This window comes from Capricornis sumatraensis, chromosome 2 (genome assembly GCF_032405125.1).
Source record: "Capricornis sumatraensis isolate serow.1 chromosome 2, serow.2, whole genome shotgun sequence".
Taxonomy (NCBI): Eukaryota; Metazoa; Chordata; class Mammalia; order Artiodactyla; family Bovidae; genus Capricornis; species Capricornis sumatraensis.
Window position 1 is genome coordinate 108533694 of NC_091070.1, and position 25762 is coordinate 108559455.

Below are 25762 nucleotides of genomic sequence, written 5' to 3' on the forward strand. Positions count from 1 at the left end.
TGAGATGCAATAGAAATACTCTGCCACTCCTGCTTGGAGTGCAATTCATAGATCGTATTCATACCAACACCCTGCAGAATGGATGTTTTCCAGAGGCACCAATCAGCTCTGTCACTTACTGGTAGAGTGACTTTGGGCAAGTTGCTGAAACTCTCTAAGCCTCTGGCCAGCCTCATCTAGAAAACGGGGTTAATAAGTCTTACTGCATAGAGTTATTGTGGGAAATCAGAGACCATGCCAGGACAGGTTAATATTGAAAAACTGTAGTCCTTGCTGTTTTCTCTTTGTAAAATGAGGGATTTGGTGAATGGGTCTCTAAATTCCCATCCCACATGAATATTCAGTGTTTAATGAAATCACATTCATCCCTGGAGAAGGTTCAACTCAACAAGATGTTTCTGGGCCATGAACATTTCCGGGAAAATTTTATCAGACTCGTGTGATGGAAATAGAGAAGAACCATGTGCTGATGATGCTGCCTGCTCCTGGAATCTAAAACCCTGAGCCTACAGGTCTAGCTCTATATTTTTATCAGTTGGAAGACTCAGGCAATCTGCTTAGTCATTACCCCAATCTAAGTGAAAGTGTTAGTCGCTCAGTAGTGTCCGACTCTTTGTGACCCATGGACCATAGCCCACCAGGCTCCTCTGTCCACAGGATTTTCCAAGCAAGAAGACTGGAGTGGTTAGCCATTCCCTTCTCTAGGGACTCTTCCTGACCCAGGGATCGAACCCATGTCTCCTGTGTCTCCTGCACTTCAGGCAGATTTTTTATCCACTGAGCCACTGGGGAAGCCCCAATCTCAGTTTACCCATCTATAAAACGGGGCTGAAATAACACCTCACAAGATACAAGGGTTAATGAGATCATGTGTGTGAATTCTTTGACTGTAGTACGGTTTTGTCTATACCTAAAAAACAGGCTTAGGAGGACTTCCCTTGCAGGGCTATCGAGAAAAACAAACGAGATAATTAATGTTAATTGATTAGCACAATTCCTGGAATATATAAGAGCTTTGGAAATATAATAGAGCATCAGTTAATAAGCCTAGAATAGTAAACTATGAATTTTAAGACCTGGACCTGAGAGCAGCTGGAGGAGTGGCAAAACCAGAGCTGGAGTGTGACCCTCCTCACGTCAGGCTGGACGTGCGTGCCTGCTTCTGCCGGCTGCATGGTGAGGTGCCACCGGTCCAGAGGCAGAATTGGTGAAGGCTTTGGATGAAGAGAAATGAGCGACACACTGGTCTACTCATCACTTCCTCTTTGAAAATGGCCTCTCTCCAGCCTTCCCTGCAGCGGATATCAGGGACAGAAACCACCTGTGGGGGAGGCCCTGAGAGGAGCTGAGAGGGGCGGGGCTGGCTTAGGCCACGCCACTCAGCACTAGACTGCGTGTGTGCGCGCTCGTGCGTCCTCCGTCACTAAGTCGTGTCTGATGCTGCAACCCCGCGGACTGTAGCCCACCAAGCTCCCCTGTGCACTGGCTTCTCCTAACAATGATACCGGAGTGGGTTGCCATTTCTTTCTCCAGGGGATCTTCCCCACCCAGGGATCGGGCCCACGTCTCCTGCATCGGCAGAGGGATTCTTCACCACTGAGCCACCTGGGAAGCCCCATGTGTGTACGTGCAGATGTATATAAAATCTCCCAAACCAGAGGATGAGTTCTTCGAGTTTAGCTCATTTCAAGGCACATCTTTATCAAGCTCCTGTGACGTGCAGGGTGCTATGCCAGGGACCAAGGAGTCAGAGAAGAAGACGACAAGGCCCTGCCCTGGTGGGGTTCAGAGACTTGTGAGAGAGCCAGCAGGAGGCCGCTCCTGCTCATGTCATGTGGCGAGTGCCAGCAGGGAGAAAGGCAGAGGGTGCCACCCAGGAGAGGAGGATGGGCTGGGGGTGGTGTCTGGGCAGGGATCCCAGAGAAAGGGATGCCTGAGCTGAAATCTGAAGGATAAATTAAGAGAGCCTGGCAAAGCAGGAAGGGGAAAGGATGACGGGGGTGCCCAGGTGGATGGACATTCTTGAGCAAAGATACGGCAGTGATTCTGAGCAGTTCAGAGTGTGGGCCCTGGGACTTACGGGCAGTAGTGGCAGATGAAGCTGGCAAGCTAGGCTGGGCAGGATTGGGGATGGTCCTGAGCACAGAGAACCAGGCTGGCCTTCTCCCATGGGCGTCCCAGAAGAGTCCCCAGCCTCGTCACATCTATACCACCTACATAAACGCTGCCTGAAGAATTAGGGGGATGTAGGGAGAAGCACGGACACGGCTGCTGCCCATGAGCACAACCTCCTCCCTCAGCTTTGTCACACATGGGGTCACCTTCCTACACAGCCTCTCCCAAAGACCCAGCTCCTAGAAATACCACACCTTGGCCCAGCCTCCAGAGAACTGACCAGGTCTGCTGCAAAGACTTTCCGACAGCTCTTGACACAGAGAACCCAGGATTTTAATTGAGCAAGTGTACCAGATAATCAGAGACCGACTGGAAGGTAGAACAAGCTTGTTCTAAGTTTTCCTATCCAGCAACTGGGCCCATCGGCTGTGGGCTTAGGATGCTGGGGGAGTACATTCCCTGGCTGGAGTTGCAGGGCTGATGGGTTGTGTTCCCATCCCTCTATTGGCCCCACAGTGGCCTGGACCAACTGGAACCACGCCACAGTAACCATAGGGAGATGCTGTAAGTTGCCACGAGTTAGCCCATGAAGCAGGCTGAACACTTGGCTGTATTTACGTGCATGCTAAGTCACTCCAGTCGTGTCCCACTCTTTGCGACCCTATGGACCGTAGCGCGCCAGGCTCCTCTGTCCATGGGATCCTCTAGGCAAGAATCCTGGAGTGGGTTGCTGTGCCCTCCTGCAGGGGATCTCCCTGACCCAGGGACGGAACCTGCGTCTCTTAGGTGTCTCCTGAATTGGCAGGCAGGTTCTTTACCACTAGTGCCACCTGTTGTACTTACCCACCAGCTCAAAGGGTGGGAGGAGCAGAACAAAGGAGTGTAGAGAGGTTCCTAGGCAAATACCGAGGGAACTTGAAGGCACAAGGCCAAGCCCATGGTATTGGAAACCGCCAGACTGGTTAAACGGTAAAACGCAAAACAAAAGTTGCAGTTCGCTGTGAGGTGGCTTCTGGGTTTGGGTGACGTTTTTCTTTCTTGTCTTTTCCAAGACCGAAACACTGGCAGTTTCCTACCCCCAAACAGACAGATTCCTCAGGCACCTCCCACAGGAAAGTAGCCTGGTGTGTCTGAGTTGGTCCCTAAACGTTTCCCCTAGCCGGCTTCCCTGTCTGTGTGGTCAGTAACCAAGTGATTGTTCCGTGGGTACAGCTTGCCCAGGCTCCCTTGAGCTGCACTATTTATCATGGCAGCAGCTGGAGATAAGCTGGACACAAAGAGGATTTGTGTCTCTGGGTGTCGGGCCCTAGATACGAACGCGGAGGAATTTTCTCATTAGTGGGAAGTCAGAGGAGGGGACTCCAGGCTTTCACTGCACGCCCCAGTGCAAACGGCAGCAGGGAGGAGGGCACCCTGGAGGGGAAAGTCCCCGAAGGTGCTTCACTGGACAACTGAAATGAAGGTTTCCAGAGTGGATTTCCTTGGGAGAGACGAATGACATTAAATGTTGTCTGCACTTACGAAGCTGTTTAGGGGGAGGTGGGGATTCTTCTACGAGAGCTGAGTTTCTTTGTGTGGAATTAATTATTTGTTCCCACTCAGAAGGGAGCCACAACGAGGGGTGGGGAGCTCCAGAACGGGCACCTCAAACCGAGTGGTAGGCATGGCAGGGGCAGTGCTGAGTGAAGCCCAGGGAGCCCTGAGGGCCCAAATCTCAAAGGCAAGGAGCTGTTGCCTGCAGCTGGCAGACCAGACTCAGAAGCCCTGTGGTGGCGGGGATGAGAATAGAGAGGAGACAGCGTATTGGAGCACAGCTGGCTCTAGAACACTCCCAGGATTCATAGGCTATGAAGGGATTCTGAATAAGCCTGACAGTAAGCTGACCAGGAAGCAGCTCTCCGAGTTTGGAGCAGTATCTGAGGTGCAATCTGGTACTAGCTACAGTCATTCCGTGAATTCTGAATCCCAACAGGGGCTCCCCACCAGACTTCAGGAATGAAGTGGGTTTCCTGATGACCTGTGATTTGTTCATTTCCTTCAGCAATCACTAAAGGCAGAGGAAAAACACTTTCAGTTGAAATTACCACCCCAGCCCCGTACTTCCATTGTGTAACAGCTTATGCTAATAACACAGCCTGTTAAGTAGAACAGGAAGGCAGGTTCCCCGGTGCCCTCACCAACTGTGGGTGGGCATGCCTGGGTGCCCAGTCGTGCCTGACTCTGCGATCCCGTGGACTGTGGCCCACCAGGCTCCTCTGTCCATTGTGGGCCTCGTGAGAGACAACCAGGGATCTATCTCTTTTCCACCAGTGTTACCACTGTGCCCCAGACAGCACTTAGTACACAAACAGGCTTGGGTCTTTCACCCCAGCTTCTAGACTAAAGGCTCAGACCACAGTATTAAAGAAACTGACATATTCACATCCCTTTTCACACTTAAAATTTATTTCCTCAAAAAGTTTTTATTTTTACATTATGATTTTTCATATTTGATCTTAGCCCCAAATAACTGCTTTGCATAATAGTGGGAAAGAAAAGGCATGTGAAAGGCACATTTCACACCTGAATGACTGCAGAAGTCAATCCTAAAGCTACTCAATGGGAGCGGTTGCCCAAACTGGAGCTTACACTTGAAGGAAAAAGTTGCTACTGTTAAGTATTTAAAATGCCTTTTCCCATGCATGGAATATGTTGGTTTCTGTATTATCTATACTTTCTCAGAACAATACGCTGAGCCCCACTGCAGAGCAAGCAAGCAGAGTGAAGCCCTGTTGTCTTCTTCCTCTGAGGAAGGAAGTGCAGGAGTGGAATTCATAGCAGAAAAGACTGGAGACACCCTCAGGCCTGAGATGTTTTTTAATTGCAGCCAGGGAGGGGTCTCAGGCCTCATCATGGGGAAGAATGACAGGGCTAGGCAGAAAGGGCCCATCCCTCCCCTTTTACTATGGATATGGCTTCTTTTCCTTCCTCTTCCTATCTTTTCTCCACTTTGTTCCTTTCAAGGAGGTTAAAGGTATGGTCGGTTCTCAGCTGGGAGTCCTCTGGGTCATTCAGTCAGGGGACAGCCAGGGGGTACCCAGGGGGCTTGAGGCCAGCACTGCTCTAAGCCATACTCTCTCAGTAAAGAGCATCTGGGCTACTGTAGTCTGGGGTGAGTGCCCACATCAGCAGCTTTGGGTGTTTTACTGACATTACTAATGACTTGGAATCTGACAACAGCGGTGGTCCCTCTCTGTGCACGCAGCTCCATTCCCGCCTCAATGGGAGAGGGCTATGGACCCCAGGTAGACGATCGGGTGGTCACTCTCATTTCCTGCTTCTTTCTGACGGGGAGGGTGGCACCTCCGCACATGATGTAGGTCCCCTGAAGTAGTCATAGTTCAATTTGGAGGAGGGAGACTTCCATGGCGGCCAGCCAGTTAGGGGAATAAACAAGGGCACATCCCTAGAGACCATTTCCGCCCAAGGTCTCGGGCTAGAGATCTGTCATGGCTCACACTCCCAGCCTCACAACGCAAAAGGCCGGCGAACAAGTCAGCCTTCAGAAAAACCAACCACTCCCCATTGGTTAGGAGGAAAAAACCAAACCAGCAAAACCAAACCAAATCATTTTATTGTATAGTTCCTACCAGAAAATTACTAAAAATATAAATATAAAACCTCTAGAAAATACTCGGAATAGCTCTGTAATATTCTTCTTCCCCTAAACTGGGGCCAACCTCTTTGTTCTTTAAAATCTGATGGATTACAAGAAGGTCTTCATCACCCACATTTGTTAACACATTACATTTCTCTCTGTGCCAGGGGAGTATGACTATGCCACCTTTTTGCCAGGTTCTGGAAGCTCACCTTGCATCTGTCAGGGTAAAGCTATTGCTGAATATGGGGATACAGGGGAGTGGGACTAGAATGTGAAAAAAAACACTCCATGGACCCACTTCCTTCTGAGGACATAGAAGACCTTTCTCCTTGGTGCCCTGGCCTTGAGCAGACTGGGCCACCCCAGGGTCCAGCCTCCAGAGAAGCTGGAGTCACCCTGAGGGGTGTGTGCGCGCGTGTCAGGGGTGACAGCATGTTGCAGTTACAGGAAGGTCAGGTGTTGAGATGGACACAGGAAGCCAAGTGGGGTTTTGCATAGGCAGCTGGTCTGTGCCAGGGCCCTCGGCAGGATAGATATTGCTGTTTCTGTCGGCCTTTGGGAACCCCTTGTGCCCTAGTACCAGGCACTCTCTGCAGCATTTAGGACTTGATTTTAGCCTCAGAGAGCTCCCCCACCCCCTGCTGCAGAAGAATGGCTGAGGTGGTGACCAAAGAGAGGCCACCTGGACATTAACACAGGGTCCCACAGCCCCGTCCTCATTCAGCACTGGACACGAGTCTGAGGAACGCTGGGGTCGCCCTGTCCATGGTCCTGGGACAGCCTGACAGGATGCCTGTGCTGACTCCTGGGTGGGGAGCGGACAGCAGGGTGTTTGAACCAGCCCTGGCTTGCCACCTCTGTACCTATGGATACAATATCACCCGGCCAGAGCCATGCTGGTCTCTGGGAGAGAAGCAGACCAGAGTGTAGATACTCAGTAAGTTTCCCATCAGAAGCAAGCTGAACTTCTGGTATGGAAGTACAGATGAAAGTGGGCTAGCTCCCAGCATGTGGGTGGAGTTTTCTGTTCCCCGCCCCCAGCTCTGTGTTTTGTGCAGAACCTCAAGCCAATATGGGAAAACTTACAGGCCCCCAAAATGCTAGTCCTAAGAACTTCTTTCTGAGCATTGAGGGCAGATATCGCATCCTTGTGATGTTCCTGGAATAAGGCAGGATCGACTCAATTCAGCAATAGCCTTGCTCACTTCTCAATGGCCTGCCAGGTGCTGGGGGGTGCTGGGACCCTTCTGAGGAAGAGGAGACAAAGCTTTGCTGTGGAAAGACAAGGCCGTGGCAGAGCTCTGGCCTGGCCGTGTGGCTCAGACACAAGCACACAGGGCAGGAGCAGCCTGCACGCTGGTGATCCCAGGTCCACAGAGGTGGTGAGGGGGGAGCAGGAATTGGGTGATGAGATGAAGCGGGCAGTGAGCTCTGGGGCGTCCAGAAGGGGAAGCCAAGCGATGACTAGAAAAGGAGGAGGCAGCAGGAATTGCAGGAAGAGGAATGAAGACCCTGCTCTGGCTGGATGAGCCCCTCTCAGCCTTCTCCCAGGGACCAGCCACCCTGCTTAAGAAAAGGCGCGTTCTCTTCTTGCTGCAAAGGCCCCCAAGGTTGGGATCAACCCCTGACAGGGTCTCCTGGCCACAGGAAAGCAGCACGACAGGACTCCTGGTGGGAGACAGGAACACAGAGGCGGGTTAACACAAGAGGGCGGGACCAGTGGGGCCGGGGGCACTGCCAGTCCGTCACAGAGACCCCAGAGCAGGCGCACAGAGGGTGCCTTCAGGGCAAGAGCAGAGTGCCTGCTCCTCAAGGGCAGCCTGCCCAGCCTCCCACCACATTCCAGCCTCTCACACCCTCCACCTTGGTCCTCACACTCTCCACCTTCTTCCTCGCACTTGGCACGCCTAGAGCCTGGAACTACATCTCGGCAGGCTGTGAGGCCCCATAGCTGCCCTGAGTCCTACGACTTCTCTTTCCACGGCCTTCTCCACTACTGCTGCGCGTTCTCTTGGAACCAGCTCCCTGCATGCCCTCCCCTCAAATGACGTCAGAACTTGCTCTGCTGCTTCTGCCAGGGCCTGCCTAGCCCTGCCTTCACACACAGCGCGGGAAGCCCGGGCCCCTCCTTCTGGGCAGGGAACACAAGCGTAGTTGGGGCACCATCATTCCCAAAGCCTCTGGACACTCCCATGCTGGGCAGGTGCCCTCTGTGGCTGGCTCCATGCCCTGCCCCAGGGAGGGCTCACCGTGCTCCCCATCCAGAGGAGAAGCCCCTGTGAACACTGGGTGCCAAGGCTGCCCAGGGTCTCAGGCATAAGCATCTCCCTCAGCCTGCATCCACACGGGCAGAGGCAAGGGGACACCCGAGGCCTGCACTGTCTTGTGACCAGGAAAAGCTGCGGCTGGGCTGTGCTCTGGTGTGGCTTTCTGGGTCTGGGCCCGTCACCAAGCCAAACCCCAAATCCCCCATCCAAACTGATTGCCCCTGAGGCAGGAGGCCTCTGGGAGCCCAGGGAGGAGAAGGAAGGAACCAGGAGGGCGAGGAAAAGAGAAGAGCAGGCGGCATTTGGAAGACAGGCAAAGAGAACAGCCTTCATCCTGGGCTGCTGGCCTTGCACGCCAGTGGGAAGCCAGGGCACTGTGGGAGCAGAGGTGCCCCAACATCCAAGGGCTGCAGCCAGCATGCAGAGAAGCTGGGATGGCACCCAAGGGAGTACTTTTTCCATTCCATGGACAGACTCTTGGACTATACAACCACTTGGACCTTTGGCCCTGCAATCACCAGGAGAATCACTCTGCCATGCCTTATGCAAGGGGGACAGACAGCAGGAGAGAGGGCAGGGCCAGGGTGCATGGAGGGCCAGGAGGAGGGGGCAGAGGGAGGCGCTCAGCAGCTCTACTCAAAGGACAGCAGGTCTGGGTGAGGGCCCTCATTGTCAACGCTGGAGGTCCGCGCCCGCAGAGGTGGGCTGCCATCCTCTGGAGACTCGGCCAGGCTGATGGGGCTCAGGCTGAGTTTGAGGCCATTTCTCTCCATGAGGCCAGGGGAGGAGGCCCTTCGGCACTCAGTCACCTTGAGCTTGGGGTCGTCCTGGCTGTCTTTGTGGATGAGGTCAGGTACCGACACAGAAACCTCTCCATTGGGCAGAGCGTCACCCCTGTCCACCACCTCCGTGGTGGCCTCTGGCTGGGAAGCATCGGCTGGGCTGGGTTGGGCGGAAGACGAGACCTGGGGCTGCTCAGATGCCAGCTCTGTCCCATACTCCAGACTGCTTAGGACAGGCTGTGACGAAATCAGCATGTCCTGGGTGGTCTTCAGGGCCCGAGGGGTTCGCTTCCTGGTGGCTGGAGGTGGAGGATCCAGCCGAGGGAATGCTTCTTGCAGGGCTGACCTGTAAAGTTGATGTCAGTGCTCTGAGGCTGGCGAGACACCAGTCCGTGCTGTGTTCTTGCATCTCTAACTCCAACCGCATTTTCCACTCACCCACCCAGGGAGGCGCTTTACACTCTGGACTCTCATCCTTGGTTTAGCGTGAATCTCAGCAGTGTGAGCGCAAATGGCTTTGGGGCTGTCACGAGCTCACTTGGTCTTCAGAGCAGCACAGAGTTAACACTGGGCCCACTGGTGAACTGCATCACATCAGAACCTACGCAATAGTTCTCAAAAGTTGCATCACCACCCTCCAAGTGCACGTGTCTAAAACAAGGCCCTAAATGGGAGGCCTCCCCCGCACCTGCCCAAACATGGGCTTCTCCACTACTGACTGTCAGGCCAGGGCTTCTCACCTGGGGCTGGGTGTCAGAATCCCCCTGGGAAGCGTGCTTTCCACAACACCTGGGTTTGAATCCAGCTCTGCCAATCACTAACTTTGTACCCTTAAGCTCCTCACGTCACCACTCTGAACCTGCACTGTCTGCAAAATGGAAATGATACTGTCTACCTCAGAGGACTGTGGCAGGGTCAGGTAAAATAGCGCAGCTGAAGCACAGCACAGCGCTAGGACACAATGGGCATGCCGTGAACTTCAGCTGTGGCGGACGGTGAAGCCGGCTTCCCTAAACGTCACCCTTCAGCTATTCCTCATGTGACAATCTCACATCCCTTCCCCAGGGTCCTTCTCCTCTTGAGACACTACAGTTTATCTGCAAGCCTCTTCCCGGTCCCCAGACCCGCAGGGAGGTGATAGGTGGTGCACTCACCTTCCGTCATCCCCATCAGCCCCGCCGGCCAGTTGGGCCCCTGCAGTCTTGTTGACCTCTGTTGTCCCCACGCTGCCCAGGCTCGAGGGCTCCTTTCTCCGCAGGAAGTCATTCACTTTGGCCCCCACCACTTTGCCCAGGCTCTTGAGGTGCTGACTGCTGCCCACCCAGAGTCCGGGCCCCCCGGGCTCCGCAGACCCCTGAGCAGCAGAGCTGGGGGCTGTTGGCCTGGACAAGTGGGGGAAGGAGCGGCTTGACTGGAGCTTGGGAGTGAGGGCTGTGTTCAGGTTCTCAAACATGCTGTGGTCGACTACAAACAAAGAGGGAAAGAGAGAGAGCCGGTGAGGGGAGGGGAGTGGGCACTTCTTTCCCCATCACTGCTGGTCTTCTCCTTAGACCACACCCACAACTTTGTAACCTCACAAGGCTTTGTAACCTCACGAGTTGAGAGAGCTCCAGCAAAGGCCTCTTGAACCTTCCAATCCCGTTGTCTTGATGGGCTGTGGAACCAGAAATTCTAGTTCTGCCTCACCCAGGTTAATCAGCGATGAACTCTAGCCACAAAAAAGCCAACTTATCCCTTTAAGCCTGCCTCCTTGACTCCCAGCCTAACTCCTTACCTTGGGGTTAGCAGGCCTTTTAAAGTGAAGGAAAACAAGGATGAAGTGATGAGAGTACAGTTTTATGTCGCGGTGAGGGCATGGCACTGACTCGGGTCCTGGGGTAGAAGCCGGTGGAGGAAGGGCGAGTGTGAGGCCTGCGGTTGGAGGCTCTCTGCTAAAGAGCCACACACGTAGCATGCTTTCTCCACAGAAAATGCTCACTTTTCCTGGTGTGCAATCTGGGAGAATGGACCAGCTGTTTGAGGAGGGATGGTGTGAACCAAACGGACAAGCGCTTGGTGCCAAGGAAGCAGGAGGAAGCTGACAAACACCAGCTCACTTAATCCTCAGGACAACCTGGTGAGGTGGGGTGTGGTTAAGACTTTTATTATGGAGGAGGAAAACGGGGCTCAGAGCAGTGAACTGCTGGGCCTCAGGTCACAGGCCAACTACTGGTGCGGTGGGAACTACAAACCAGGGTTTTTCACCCAAAGCTCAGAGCTTGTCCCACTCCCTTCCCTGCCCTGTGTGCTGTCTAAATATGCCTTGTGGACACTTCTCTTCGGGATCTCTCTTCAGCTGGAAGGATTAATTAACTCAAAGGACTGAGAGGAGACCCGTTGAGTTGTTGGTACCTGCAAGGCAGTGGCCGTGTCTCATTCATCTTTGTTTCTTTGACAGCTAGCACACAGTAGGTGCTCAAAATAAATACCTTGAACTGCCAAACCCATTTGCAGATAGAGAACTGTGGAGACCAAGACCGCAGCAGCTCTGAGATGTGTAATTGGAATGGCTGGAGCTCAGGGTTCTAAGCCATGCTGCCTACACTCTGGCATGGGGCAGCGTCTCCAGACATGGAAATTCAGCTCAGGCCTCAATGCAGCCAGACCCATGCTAGCACCTTGCAAGCAGGCTGGAGGTTCCTGTCCTTCCCAACTGCTCCAGATACTTTTGTCAGTCTGTGGGGAGGAGAGGTTGCTTTTGGTCACAGGCTCCTCTCCTAAGTGTCTATTCTTGCTGAGCCTTCCTAAGAGGAACTGAGATTAGGGTGTACATTTTCTTCTGTTGAAAAAAGTGAAAGTGTTAGCCGCTCAGTTGTGTCTGACTCTTTGTGACCCCATGGACTGTATAGCCTGCCAGGCTCCTCTGTCCAGGGAATTCTCCAGGTTGGAATACAGGAGTATTCCTTCTCCAGGGGATCTTCCCAACTCAGGGATTGAACCCAGGTTTCCTGCATTGCAGGTGGATTCTTTATAATCTGAGCCCCCAGGGAAGCCCCTCTGTTGAACTTGTGCATAAAGCACTTCTCTGCCCTGCCTGCTGAGTCCTGGGTCACAGGGAGCATTCCTCTCTATTGTGGTTTCAAGCACAGATATCTCTTCTGAGCCAATTACCTCAAAAAGCCAGATGTTGAGGGTCTTTGGAGGTAGGAGGCAGCTGTGGGAAGAGTGGAATCTCCCCCTTTGGTGAGCCCCAGGCTTCACTTCTGTAACTGACCCTAACCCACAGGCAGGAAAAGCACCTCTGCAGGAGACGTGCCAGGAACTTGAGTAGAGCATCGCTGGGACACCGGGCACAGGCTGGCTGACTTCCGAATGTGGCCCCACCACACCAGCAGGAAGTCCTGGCCCATCCTACAACAGGCGTATCAACTCGAGTCTTCTCCTGAGACTGTACGTCTTGCCATGTTATCCACTTTCACGTAATTTACCTATCATGTCCCATATTCTTCAAAGTTTTCTTTGATCATGAACTCCTGGAAACTAATGCATTTAATGATTTCCCCCCAAACCAGAAAGTATTTGAGCCACCATGAAACTAAGGCGAGTATTCAAGAGAGATATGCTGGGGAAGAAGGCCAATCCCCACCACTTCTGGGCTCACATAGTTCTGTGGCTGTTTCCTCATTGGTTTAATGTGAATTTTCAGAGCAGACACAATCGTTTCTAAAAGTGTCGTACCAAAAACACCTGGCAAAGCAAGTTGTAACGTGTAAGCCCCTTTTATTATAATTATTGAGGAAACCGTCTAATAAAGATAACTTTCTGACTAAGCACCATCTTAGATTTCCTGCACTACTTGCTTCTCTACCCGTTGGAATGCATACGCTGAATTCTTAAGTAATTTAAAGATGACCCATCATATACTCTCTTCACAATTCTCTGAAGGCTTCTGGTAAATACATCCTGTCTTTATAATAAAATAAGCTCCGTGATGGGCTGTAGCATCTTGAGTGATATTTCTGGTCTACTGTGCTCAGCATAGGGCCTTGCACAATAGCAGGCATTTAGCACAGAGTTTAATTGAATTGACTTTTGACATGAATACTTAAAACTGACTGCATTAGGAGCTAACATCTTAGAGAAACTGTTCTCCAAGCCCTTTTCCATTTAGAAAAGTCACTCAAAACCCCCTCCTGCGGGAGTGGTCCACAGGGGCTCTTGAGGTCAGACTGGGAGGAACTGCCAGCCTCCAATGCAGGACTCTCCCTGGGGCTTCCTTCATCTCCCCATCTGAGGGGTGTGCAGCAAGCCCCTTTCCTGCTGAAAGCATTAAGACTGCACACACTGTCAGGACTAGAAGTGTAGTGGTTCAGAAAGTAACAGTGATGGTGGAAAGGAAGGTAATTGGACCCCAACCAGGTGACCCTCCCCATAGCACCCCCAGCATGCACACAGCCAAGCAGAGAGGAACATCTGGGGCCAAAGTCATCCATAAGAAAGATGGTATCTTACCTGTCCGAGAAAGGGGCTCGGAAAGCAGGTGGGAAACAAACGAGAGAGAGACACGTTTTATGTAGTGACCGACCACATGGGGAGTGTCATCGCCTGTCTGGGCCACCAGCAACAACACACCGAGAAGACACAGCATGCAAGACAGGGGCCCTGCTAGGAGGCACCCAGGATGACCGGGTGCTTTTTAATAATCAGATCAAAACAGAGTCAGATTTTTAGAACTCTCCCAACAGGCACTGATGTAGCCTCCTGTATTTCCCCCAATATTCTGAGCCCCCTTTTACATTAAGTCTATCTGGAGTTCCTAGCTGGCGGCAGGAGGGATGGAATGGGCCAGGGCAGGATGAAACTCTAAGTCTCCTGGATCCTGCATCACTCTTTCGTTGTCTCATTTCCACATGTAAGTCACTGGACGTAAGACTAGGAAGATGGTCAGCCACTCCAACCACGTCAATTAACAGAATGGGAAAAGCAGGTGGCAGAGAGGAATGCCTCATACCCACAGGGAGCTAAACAGTGGAGCCAAACTTAGAACTCACACAGGCTGACTCCCTGAGCCCTGATCTTTCTGCACGCCACAGCAGCCAACTGCGATTGCCAATACCTTAAAGCTGCCAAGGTACGTAGTATCAATTTGCATCCCAACACGTGCTACCACTCCAGACCAGGCTGTGGAGGAAGCGTGTGAGGAGAGCACGCTCCCCACACTGCCCCTGGCAAACGTTTGAGTGCTGTGAACACCCATGGACAGGACGACAACTCCGGGCTCTCACACGCAGATGCTCACTCACACTTGGTCCACACACAGCGGGGGGAGTGCACCGCTGCTTACGGAGTGGACCAGATCTTTCCCACCCTGCACAAACATCTCCATCTTCACATACAAAGCCCCGTATGCATCTAGAAGGGGGCACCTTCAACTCACATCAACCCTCTAGCAGGCTACCCAGGCTGTTACACGACAGAAGTGAAGCAAAGAAAAGAGGCCACCTTGCCACTCTGAGTTCAGAGCCTCATGGGAAATGGCTTATAATGAGCAAATGGTGTTGAGTAGGTTGAATAAGCCACCCATTTATGTTTTAGTCATTTGCTAAAAACAAACAGCACCAACTATTTAAAACAGTATCTGGTCCCTATTCTTGGGGAGAACATATTGAGTATTTAGGCACAAAGGGACATTATGTTTGTAACTTACCTTTAAATACCTCAGAAAAAAAACAAACGTATACATGCATAGACAGGGAGGGAGGGAATTGATAAAGCAAATGGAATAAAATGTTAACAATAGGAAAATCTAGATACAGGGTACATGGACGTTCTCTGCACTACTTTTATTTTTGCAGCTTCTTCTAAGTTTGAAATTATGTTCAAAGAAAAATATAAAAGTATACGCCATATCCCAAACCAGAAGCTAAATTAAAACAACAAAAGTATCTGGTGGCAGACATTAGGCAGATGAAAAAGAAACCAAGGAGGTCATTCAGAGAGGACAGAGAACCCCAGAGCTGGGGGTAGTGACAGCAACAACTTGGAAAAGGGACACTAAAGAACAGACAGGGGGACAGACAGCATCGCTCCAGGTCTCGCCCACACGCCTCCATCCCTCTGGATGTTCCCAAGTAAGACAGGCCACTGAGGAATGCCAAGTCAAAAAATCTTTAAAAATGTTTATCTTGCTTGCACCAGACCCCATCTGTCTTTGAGGGGCACCATCCTGGTGAATGGAATCGTGTGGTCTTCTTGTGATGTCACCTGCGCTCGGAATGTTTATCGTCCAGACAACCCAACCAGCCTCCTGGGAGCAGCTGTGCGTGACCTCCATACCCTTCGGTAGTCAGAACATGGAGAACTTCTCACTCCTCAGCATTTCTGGAACTCGAATCTCTTCCTCTGCCCTGAGCGCTCTTCCTGATATTATGTCCTCACGTGCCACCAGCTTACCAGGTAAACTCTGGTGCCACTGGGCCCCCCAAAATGTGGCTCTTTGAAGCTTGTAATTTAGTACTCTACCAGATCGTCTTACAGGATCTCAATTTAGTGAGAAAGTTAAATTACACACGGGGAGAAAATAATTTTTCAAAATGCTGTGGGTGGGAGGCATTTTAATTGGAGAAACCAGGTAAGTAGTTTCTGCTGTTTATTCATTTCTTGCGAGTGAAGAACGGGGGAAACATTTGTTGTCACACTCTTCACCCTCTGCATCTGCATGGACACTCGAGGGGACAGCCTGTCTATGTAAGCTGGAGAAGAAGAGGCTGATGAGTTCATCATGGAATAAACCTGAATATTCTGACTTGCTGTTCAAAGCATGGTCCATGGACCTGTAACGTCAGCATCTCCTGGGAGCTTGTCAGAAATGAAAAACCTCAGGCCCTACCTGAGACCCGCTGAGTCAGAATCTGTGCTTTTAACAATCTCAGGTGGTTCCTACGCACACTGAAGTTTAAGTGCTGCTCCGTGGAGGAGTAGATCTCCTAAACACTCACTGTCTATACACAGGGCATTTGTATCCATTTCCCAAACTAAGCACAGCTACTACTCTGAGATTTGAGGCAAGTCAGCTTTTTAAGCCAAGTATTAGCAGCCATGAGACAGCTACGGTTCATCTGAACACTCTCTGGCTATGGGTGGGAGGCACTTTTATTGGAGAAAGCAGCTTTTCATCCTCAAAGGGATCTTGTAACAAAGCAACAGGGCCCATGACTCCCTCCCTTGGGCCCTAGAGGGACCCAAAAGGTGCAACGTGAAGAGACAGAAACACACACACACACACACACACACACACACACACACACACACACACACGAGTGAGCTGCAGGAGGGTCAAGAGAGGGCTGGGCCGGGCAGAAAGCTGCTATAACATTTTCCTTTGAAGGGGCTCTTTCCCAGGTCTCAATGAAACCACACCCTACTTGGAATTCTCTAGGAGGTCATCCAGAATAGCTCTGCCTATCTAGGTGCAAGAAAGGTCACTGTTTTGCTTCAGCTTTGTAGTCCCTTAAAAGAACCAAGGTTAAACCTCTAGGTACATCTTGCGGGGGAGGGCTCCCAACACTGCTCAGCTCACCAGAATGTTTCTCCTGTAACCCAGACATCGCAAAGCCTGTGTTACCGACTGAGGTGTCCAGCCCAGGCCAGGCCCTGCCGCCCCAGTGCCCAAGCGGCGTTCTCCGGCACGGGGTGCACAACACCGTGATCTCGCCAGGTGAGGCCTGCTCTGGCTGGGGCGGGCACGGGGGGTGAAGTTGGGGCATGGGGCTGCTCCCCGAAGGGCATGGGGGAGCTGTGCGTGGGATCGCCACCCGCTGCCTTGCCCCCTGCAGTCTTCTGTCTGGTGCTTCCTTTAGCAGAGACCTGCAGGCCTGTGGGGGCCTCTTGCTTCTCCTCTCCTGTCTCTCACGCTGATGCACAACAGCAGTTTCTGCCTGACCAGGCTGTTGAAGGCAGACAGTGAGGCTGGAAAAATGGCCACAACCTTTGGTAGAAGGAAGAGGGAGTGCAGAGGTCTGGCAGGCTGCTCCTTAGAGGAGGCAGAGGAGAGGTGTCCTCAGGGAGGGACACAGCTGACAAATACCAGGGCTTAGTTAGTGATTCCACCGGGAGTCACTACCCAGAGGTCAAACTGCCATTTGTCCCAGCAGAAAAGCAAACAGCAGGAAGGAATGCCTCAGACTGCCCTCCCCACCCCATCCTCTGCCTGCTCTCAGAAGGCACTCAAGGCGGGGCAGAGGTAACCTGAGGGCATGCCTGACCCTGTCTGCTTGTCCTTCTGCCTCTCTGCACAGTCTCTGGCCACCCCAGGCCTCACTGCTCCCTGCCTGGCCTGAGGCTCAGACCCAGCTCTTTCATTTGCAGATTGCATCTTGAGGGATTCCCCAGATGGAGAGCAGCTGAGGTGGAACCGCACCATCTACCGGCCCTGGTTCTCCCCTTACAGCTACTTCCTATGCAAGGACACAGAGAGCCACCTTGAGACCTACAGCTTCCCAGAGGTGCAGCGGGATGAGGGTCAGGGGGACAGCTGCCTCCCAGAGGACACAGCCGACAGCGTCTGCTCATCCTCTCCCTCCCCAGAGAACACCTGCCCCCAAGAGGCCACCAAGAAATCCAGGCCCGGCCCGGACCCCACAGACTCCATCACATTCCAGGACATCCTGACAGGCTCCAAGTGGCACTCGGCCCAGGACATCCTGACGGCCTCCAAGTGGCACCCGGCCCAGCAGAATGGCTACAAATGTGCATCCTGCTGCCGCCTGTACCCGACGCTGCACTCCCTCAAGAGCCATATCAAGAGGGGCTCCAAGGAGGGCTTCAGCTGCAAGGTGTACTACCACAAGCTCAGATCCCTCTGGTGCAAGGAGCAGAAGGCCCGGCCGGGAGACAGGCTCTCCTTGGGCAGCGGCCAGGCCTTCAGGTAGGCCTGCTGGACAGCAGCGGCTGCCTTGTTAGTAGATGACGCAAGGTAAATAGAGGACGATACCTATTTATGTCTCTGTGGAGATGTCAATAAACCAAAATCAGAGACAGCCTTTTGTTAAGTGCGAGGTCACCCTGTACCCCATCCTTCCCAGCCTCTGGCCCCCATCCTATTTCCCTTCTGCTGCTGGTTGCCTAGCAACACCAGGCCCGTCTCCCTGCCTCTCTGTTTTGAAAGAATACCCTGAAGTATGGGAATATCTTCCGAGATGGTGGTCTTTCAAAGTGATGTGCGCAGACCAGAAGTGTCAGTATCCCCCGGGAATTTGTTAGAAGTTAAATTCTCAGACCTACTGAATCAGAACACTGCGGGTGGGCCCCTCGGTCTGTGCTGTAGTTGCCCTCTAGGTGATTCTGACGCGGCTCAAGTATGAGAGCCACCGCTTTAGGACCCTGACCTTCCTGCTGCTCCCGCTGTGATCGGTCCTGGCCCTGCGCCATGGGGAAGCTCGCACGGAGGGAGCAGGGCTGAAGGCCCTCTCCTGTCAGCCTGGGGAAGGCTGCATTGGCAGAATGTGCGTGTAGTTTGAAAGCTTCTTAGATGTTAGGTCTTCTGAGGGATGGAATGGGAAGGCCATGCCTCATGCATAAGCCAGAAGAGAGGCAAATAAGGTTGGGGTCTGTTCCTACCACATGATGCTTCTCTTGGAAGGGACATCTCTCGCTGAAGTAGATCATTTTTGACCCATGGGACATCTTGACATAGCTCTGTTGAGTCATGGCAGAAAGGCCAGGTTAAACATGTGAAAACACTGCTTCTAGTACCAAGGAATGTCCCAGCAGATAGCCCTGACCCTTATTCCATTTTCAAGCAAACCTCACAGCCCGCTCTGACAGAGAAAAATGGATGAGCATTGAGTGGGCAGCAAGGACACCTGTTTTGCCCATTTTGTGGTGAAAGAAAAACAGAGCTTAATGCTTGACGGTCTTATCTTGAGGCTTTATTTACCTCTCACTTCATCTCCCTGGTGACTCAGTGGGCTCCTTCACTGCAGGGGCGTGGGGGCGCATTTCCTTTCAGGGACCCCGGCACCAGCCCTCCCCTTGTCTCTGCCTGCCCACTGGTTGGCCAGTGTGGGGAGGATCTCCTCTGACCCTTCCCGTGGTCATATGGTAAGTCTTCCTGAAGCCCCATGTTATGGTTTAGCAAAGCTGCTTCTGCTTAGCACTGTCCTGTTCAAATACCATGTGCAGTTCCTTTGTGAGGGAGAGAGAGGCTGGACCCAAGACCCCGTCGCGTCCCAGTCCTTTGCTGTGAGGCCACTCCCAGCTCCACCGCTAGTGCCCTGCTCCTCACCCCACTTCTCGCCTCCCTCCACCCCCCCACCGCCTCCAGCTGGCCCAGGAGCCAGGACATGCAGGTCCCACTCTCCTCCAACGGGGCACGGTGGTCTGCAGGCAGCCCTGACATGACTCTACTTCTTCCTGGGCCTGGTTCTCTGGGGGAGCAGGGGAGAGACTCTGAAGACTCTTTAGTCCTCACTCGGATGTCCCACTTCCCTAAATGGAAATGTCACCTAAGCCCTCGGGAGCTTCCCCTTACAGACATCACTGTGCACGTGTGGCCCCATGACGGGGCTCCTGAAGGAGGCCAGGGAGATGGGGAGAAGGAGCGGACCTGTGGAGGTCGTCCACGGTCTCGGCATAGTGTGTGGGGAGGGCCAGGAGAGGACCCCTTCTCCCTCAGCCCAGGCCCTGCTTGCTCCTCCAGGACACCCACGACACGGGCACAGCCAGGAACGTGTGTGCAGACGCGCTCAGTCGTGCCCGTCTCTGTAACTCCACGGACTGTAGCCCACCAAACTCTTCTGCCCACGGGATTTCCCAGGCAAGAGTATTGGAGCGGCTGGCCACTTCCTTCTCCAGAGGACCTTCTCGACCCAGGGATGAACCTGCACCTCCTGCCACTGGCAGTCATTGACAGGTGATGCTTTACCCCTGAGCCACCTGGGCACAGAGCACAGTTTGAAAAAAGAGAGAGACAGAAAGCCATCTAAAGGCTGGGGACTGAGCCTGAGGGCCACAGCACATGCTAAGCATGCCCTGGCGGGGGTGCAAATTTAGCATTTTCTCCCTCAGGACAAGGTACTTTCCCCCTTTCACATTTCATGTAATGTCATGACCCCAGTAGCATTCTCAATATGCAGTTCTGAGCAGGTTCAGCGCAGCAGAAATGCACGCAGCACACACCCGCACTGACCAGGCACCCCTGAGCAGCAACGCTGCTTCTCAAATGCAGTCTCATTCACTCTTCGTTGAGGCTTTAGTGGGGTACTGTATTCCCATTTTACAGGTGAGAAAATAAAGGTTCAGTTCCATTCACTCAGCCAGAGAAGGGCAGAGGGTACGTAAACCTGGTTGACTGACCCTCCAACTCTCCTTCAAGGCCTGGCTCACCAAAGTCAAAGTCAAAGTCGAAACCTCTGCCTTCCAAAGAGCTATATATTCCGCTAACTGTAGCCTGATTGTCACGATGCTGGTTTTGAGAGACTGCAGCTCCACGTTTCTCCAACATCTGTCTTTGCCAGCTTTCTGCCAACCCTTTCATTTCTGCTCCCTACAGAAAAGGCCACATCTCAGTGAGACAGGACCCCTCTGCTGAGCTGTGTCTCAGTGACACCATAATCCTTCTAGGCAGGTGTGGGAAGGTGCCTGCTTTGTCTCCAGTATGGACATTTCTGGATTGCTCCCATCCAGCATCCTACCAACTACATATTTCAGACATTTATAGTCAGGGAATCAGTGAAATCTTATAATGTTGATGATCTTAACCCTATCTGAAAAGATCTATGATGTACTTTTTCAAGCACTCAAAACTTGCTGCTGCTGCCAAAATATTTCAATGATGTTCAGAGCTTGAAAAGGCCTGGGGTATGGGAGAGTCTGAACAAAAGAAACAGGTATAGACGAGGCATTTCTGACATTTCAGGCTGGATAATTCTTTGTCGTGGGGGCTGTTCTACACACTGTAGAAAATTTAGCAACTTCCCTGGCTTCCAATCACTATGTGTCAACAGACTCCTTCCGAGTTGTGACAACCAAAAAGACATTGTCAAACATCCCCTGGGGGAGTGCCATCGCCTCTGGATAAGAACTGTTGGTATAGCCTGATCCTGCACGGCTGGTCTGGACAAACTGCCTCTGAAGGTACCACCTTCCTTTCCTCCTTGTTGGAAGCATGAGTTCTTTTTCTCAACACCACACCCTTGGGAACTGTGCGTCACGGAGCTGATGCCACCAGGCTTGGGGGGTGGGGTGGGGTGGGGTGGGGAGAAGGAGCAGGTAGAATAGAAGCAAGAAAAGACAATGGAAAAGCTTTTAGAAATAAGAAAGGTTTATTTAGCAAAAGCCACTAGACTAGTGACAACATCCAGGCAGTAAGTGCACTTACATGAACAGAATCTTTTCCCAGAGAGTTGATCCAACAGAGTTAATGCCACACAGTTTTAGGAAGTAGAAGGCTCAGGGAGAGGGCGAGGAATTGGGTGAGGGGTGAGGGGTAGGAGAAAGCAGTCAGGCAAAGAGAAAATAAAAAGGAATACAACCCCTAAAGGAGAGCAGTTGAGAGAAGTGAGGCTATGAAGAGGCTTTATAGACAGCATTGGTATCAGCAGGAATATGAGGAATATAATTTTCAGTTCCAATATAGAGTCCATCCTGTGCAGAGCAATTCTTCCCTGGCTCCACACCTGTGAGAGCCTAGGGTGCCCAAGAGTCTGCTGGCACCCGGGAGAGGCTGGGGCAGGTACTGCAAGGGAGGCGCCCCTGGTGTCCACTCGTCCTCCACACAGGGCAGAGTAGAAGGATGAAAGAGAGGAGTGCAGGAGCTGAGTTAGCAGAGCAAGAAGCAAGGGGGAGAGGACAGGGTGACATCGCTTGGAGGTTGGGGTCCACAATACTCCCTTTCCTGCCCAGTGGCTGGTGACCTTTGACGGCCCCTAGATCTGTCCTCTGTCTCCTCCATCTCCACACACCCAGTGCACGCTGGCTGGGTCACACTACGGATGATGCCAACACACACACCAGTGCTCCAGGGAGGACTTGAACTGGGGAAAGGATGGGGCCAACGTGGGTAGAAACCACCGTAGAGCCTCCTGAAGGGAAGGGTCTTGAATGGGTCCAAGTCAGTGGTACAGAGACCTTGTCTCTCCAATTCTTCAGTCTCTCTACCATCTGCTTTCTTCTTTCTCTTTGCAATCTTTTCAAGACCCTTTTAGAAACTATCTTCCCCACCCACTCTTCTCCCCACCCCAAACAAGCCCTCTCCTAGCACATTCCACACACCCAGTCCACTGGCTTCTGGCTTTGTCCTCAGCCTCTGCTTGCAGGCAGTGGGCCTGGAGAAGCCAGACCTTCCCCTCCCCTGAACACCCCAACTTCTAATGAGCAAAGAGGTCCCACACTCAAGGAAGCCTAGGTTAGGATTTTGTAAGCTAGAGAGGCTCAGCCAAACTGGACTCCTGGCCTCTCTCCTTTGATTTCATGGTTCTTCCTTCCCTTCTGTCTCTGGACCGACTTCCAATGATCAACTAGAAAGTGTAACAAAACAGAGCCACCCCCTCTCCAACTAAATGCACGTTAGGAAAAGAACACAAGTCTACTGCTGATTCAAACACTCTGGAGATTCCCATTCTCTTTTCTCTGGTCACTTCTGACAAGCCTACACACACATATACACCTTCCCTCACACGTGCGTGTCAAAGCAAGCAAACGTGTACACACAAGCACACACACATGCACCCATCTCATTTCACTGATACCTTCATGCACCAAGGAAGGCTACCATAAAGCTGCATTCATTTCCTTTAATTTGGACTTCCGGGTCTAACGGAAATCCAACTGTAGCTATAACGGAAGATCCGCACTTTCATTTCTGTATTTTATAAAGCCGAGTTAGGCTTAAGGAACTTGATTTTGAAGCCACCACATCGTTACCAATTGAGCCTCAAACACTGGGTTGGCCAGAAAGTTCATTCGGGTTTTCCCATAAGACGCTATGGAAAAACCTGAAAGAACATTTTAGCCAACCCCACAGTAACACAGTCTGGGTCTGGAATTTGCTGTTCAAGATAAAGACATTTCCCCAAACTTACACAGCACTAGCATGTCTCAGCTCTCTCTTCAGGCACCTTTAAACCTGTTACCAGCCACGGAGGGTCTTACTGGAGGCAAGGACACGCAAGCGTGCCCTCAGAGCCCCAGTCAGCCCAGAGTATCAGGCGGTAACCTCCGGGCCCAGATGGTAAAGGAGAGCTGCACGTGGCACTGTTTACAGGTGCGTTCAAGGCGCGCATCCACAGGGTGGCCGGTCAAGGGCAAAGTGGCTCTGGTCCCTGGCTTAAGTGGCAGTGATTCTGAAGAGTGGACTTGAGCAGTCTCAGCTACCAGCCTGTGTTCTTTTTCTTTTCTTTTTGCAGTAAAAACTGCACACTTTCACCCAGTGGAGAGGACAGGTTGAGAGGTAAGGCTGGGGGCTCTGAGGCTTTTATAGAGGCAGAGTGCTACAACAGCTTCAGTAGGCACAGCCCTTGAGGCAGGACACGGGAGAGAGAGGGCAGCTTTCCAGCTTTCTTGGGGATGAGCTGGACTTGTAGGCAGGAGGTGGGCGGGGCATCACACTGAGGAATCAGACCTCGGTGATCTGGGGCAGTAGTGAGGCTGTCCTCCCCACTGGCTTCCATGGCAGGGCCTGAACAGTAGTGAAGTCCCATCTCCTTCTGGAGCAACGCTTGATGCCACCCAGAGAAAGCGCTTGGATCCAATTCATCTGAAAGCATATCCCCTCAATGCGACACATTCCAATCCACACACACACCAAAGGACTATCCTGTCCTTTAGCCTGGAGCATTGAACCTCTACAGTCTCTGCAAAGGCTTAGAGAAGTTATTCCTCCCAGGAAGGTCAGGGAAGAGTTAGGCAACTGGTAGCATCCTGGCATCTAAACACAAAGTACCTGAGAAGGTACCGATGGCTTCCTTTCATAGCCCGGACCACAGAAGTAGGGAGAGCAAGGGGACTATAAGGGCCTTACGTGACAGGGCAGAGCAGCCTGATGATGCGGTAGGTGGGAGCAGGTCCTTCAGCAGCCTGGTGGTCTTCAAGAGGGACCCTCTCCCAAAGCCATGGGCTCTGAAAATCCCCTCCACTCCCAGTAGTCACAAGTAGGAGGGAGGAGTTGATTCACTTTTGGCAATCCAATTTCTTCCCCACTTGACCCTCCAAAGCAAAATCCTAATGCTTTTCTGAAACTGTAAACATTTCCAGGCCCCTGGATATCCTCAGCAGTGCCCATCTGCCCACCAGCTGGTAGCCCTACCCAGGCAGCAGCCAGACTCGGCCCTCTACACCTCGGCCTCCTCACCCCAGGGCACCTATACGGCGATTTCATCATCCAGGCTGTCGCCCAGCTCCTGCCTCTGCAGGACATTCAGCAGGCGAGGCAGCTCCTCCTGGGACCACGAGTCCCGTTCCTCGCTCTCGTCCGTGTTGGACTCGTACTCCGAGGCGATGCCTGACTCTCGGAACTTGATGAGCTCCAGGCTGCCAAGGAGTGGCTGGCCCTGAGCAGGGGGCGGGGTGTCCTCGGGTGGGAGAAAGCGGAAACACTCCAGCTTCACCAAGCAGTCGCGCCTACCTAAGGGGCTGCCCGCTGGGTGGGCGAAGTCAGCCAAGCCCGCGCCCAGGGGCGGCGAGTGTAGGTCCTCCGGCTTCGGGGTCGTGGGGTCACAAAGCACAGGCAGGGCTCCAGAGCGGAAGGTGATCTCCAACAAGCTGTCCTGCGAGCCCACTGGAGGGGGAGACAACAGGAGGAGCGGTGGTATGAGCAAGGTGGTTGGTTTGAAAGCCATCCTTGGCCCACCCAGGTCCCTGGCCATCTTGGGGGGAGTCGGGTAAGGGTGGGCTTTTCAGTCCTTCCTTCCGCTTGGCTCAGAATGGACACGCCAGGCTAGGGGGAGGAGCCGGGGGAAGAGGCAAAGGCGGGGCCATGACCGCAATGGGCTGGCAAGACCCGCATCCGGGGAACGCGGTAGGAAAAAGGCACAAACTGAAGAGCTATGTTAGAAGTATGTAGAAACGTTTAGTGCAACCTTGTAAACTGGCATTAATACAACAGGGCCTTGATAAAGAAAATCCAAAAGGGCTTTCAGAGTGGTAAAGCACAGTGGTTCCCTATCCATACTTTTGGGCCACTTTGAAAACAGAGTTCTCAGGTCTGCCCGAGACCTACCAATGCAGAATCTCTGTGGGTTGGATCTGGGAGTATCCATTTTTTAAGAAGCTCCCAGGGTAGTTTGGGAGAACTACTGGTATAAGGTGGAAAGCATCTGTTTTATGATCAGACCCGAGTTTGAATCTTGGCTTCACACTGTGCTAGTCTTGAAACCTAGAGCTAGTAATTTAATCTCTGGGTCTGTTTCTTCATCTGTAAAATGGGCACAAAATCACCTGCCACTGTAGGGATTAAATGCGATCATGCATATGATCAGTCGATACTGGTCCACAGTCAGTGTGCACTTAGAGCAGCAGACAGCCCAGGGGCAAGTTCCACGCGTCACAGAGACACACTGTCTCCCAGCACTTCCCAGCGCAGCCCGGATCGGTTGGGAGTAGAGGCAGGCATCTCAGGCTAGGAGCCAAGCAACCTCTGCCACTAGCCAGCAGAGTGAGCTGGCCACAGGGGCTCCTCTGCTTTACCCACTGAGAGGCAGACTGCTACCAGCCTTTTCTGTGCTACTGAGTTATGCAGGGGGAGTAAACTACTGGACAGACTGACGTCTCCTGCAGAGCTCTCAAAGAGCATGACTCACAATAGATGCTCAGTGTATTTCGATTGGAAAAGCCCTCTGAGAAGGAACCAGGCGGCCTCAGGATGTGAAGAGCCTGGGGGCCCATCAAGGAGAGGCTGGGTGAACATGTGGTGGTGACTCCTGGGGACTTTCAAGGTCAAATCTGGGCACTGGGCTAGAAGGCAGCCAAGACCCTCTACTGCC

The 25762-nt window shown here is 52.5% G+C and overlaps 3 protein-coding genes across 5 annotated transcripts in view; 1 reads left to right on the forward strand and 2 right to left on the reverse strand.

Annotated features, from left to right (window-relative positions):
• Positions 1–8126: 8126 nt before the first annotated feature.
• Positions 8127–24499, reverse strand: C2H1orf226 (chromosome 2 C1orf226 homolog). 2 transcript variants are annotated; one of them, XM_068964125.1, is made up of 3 exons: positions 24406–24499; positions 9959–10268; positions 8127–9150 (listed from the first exon to the last, which is right to left on the reverse strand). In XM_068964125.1, exons 2-3 carry the CDS (start codon positions 10255–10257, stop codon positions 8655–8657), a joined length of 795 nt encoding a protein of 264 aa, XP_068820226.1. In that variant the 5' UTR covers positions 10258–10268; positions 24406–24499; the 3' UTR covers positions 8127–8654. The 2 variants fall into 2 exon arrangements, with proteins under 2 accessions (XP_068820226.1, XP_068820227.1); XM_068964126.1 differs by lacking the exon at positions 24406–24499.
• Positions 15137–17713, forward strand: SPATA46 (spermatogenesis associated 46). Its single transcript, XM_068960905.1, has 3 exons — positions 15137–15239; positions 16387–16500; positions 17151–17713. The coding sequence occupies exons 1-3, from the start codon at positions 15137–15139 to the stop codon at positions 17711–17713; spliced, it is 780 nt and encodes a 259-aa protein (XP_068817006.1).
• Positions 24143–25762, reverse strand: part of NOS1AP (nitric oxide synthase 1 adaptor protein) — a 339279-nt gene continuing 337659 nt past the window's right edge. For both annotated transcript variants that reach the window (XM_068964124.1, XM_068964123.1), the window contains exon 10: positions 24143–24558. In XM_068964124.1, coding sequence (XP_068820225.1) covers positions 24143–24558 — 416 coding nt within the window. The remainder of the gene's footprint in view (positions 24559–25762) is intronic.

Bases quoted from the DNA above. Each gene is read 5' to 3' on its own strand.
- C2H1orf226 (XM_068964125.1), bottom strand. From the start codon at position 10,257: ATGTTTGAGAACCTGAACACAGCCCTCACTCCCAAGCTCCAGTCAAGC. The intron at 9,151-9,958 runs GTGAGTGCACCA...TCAACTTTACAG, and splicing joins GCTGATGGGGATGACGGAAG to GTCAGCCCTGCAAGAAGCAT.
- SPATA46 (XM_068960905.1), top strand. From the start codon at position 15,137: ATGGAGAACTTCTCACTCCTCAGCATTTCTGGAACTCGAATCTCTTCC. The intron at 15,240-16,386 runs GTAAACTCTGGT...CCTGTAACCCAG, and splicing joins ACGTGCCACCAGCTTACCAG to ACATCGCAAAGCCTGTGTTA. The intron at 16,501-17,150 runs GTGAGGCCTGCT...TTTCATTTGCAG, and splicing joins CAACACCGTGATCTCGCCAG to ATTGCATCTTGAGGGATTCC.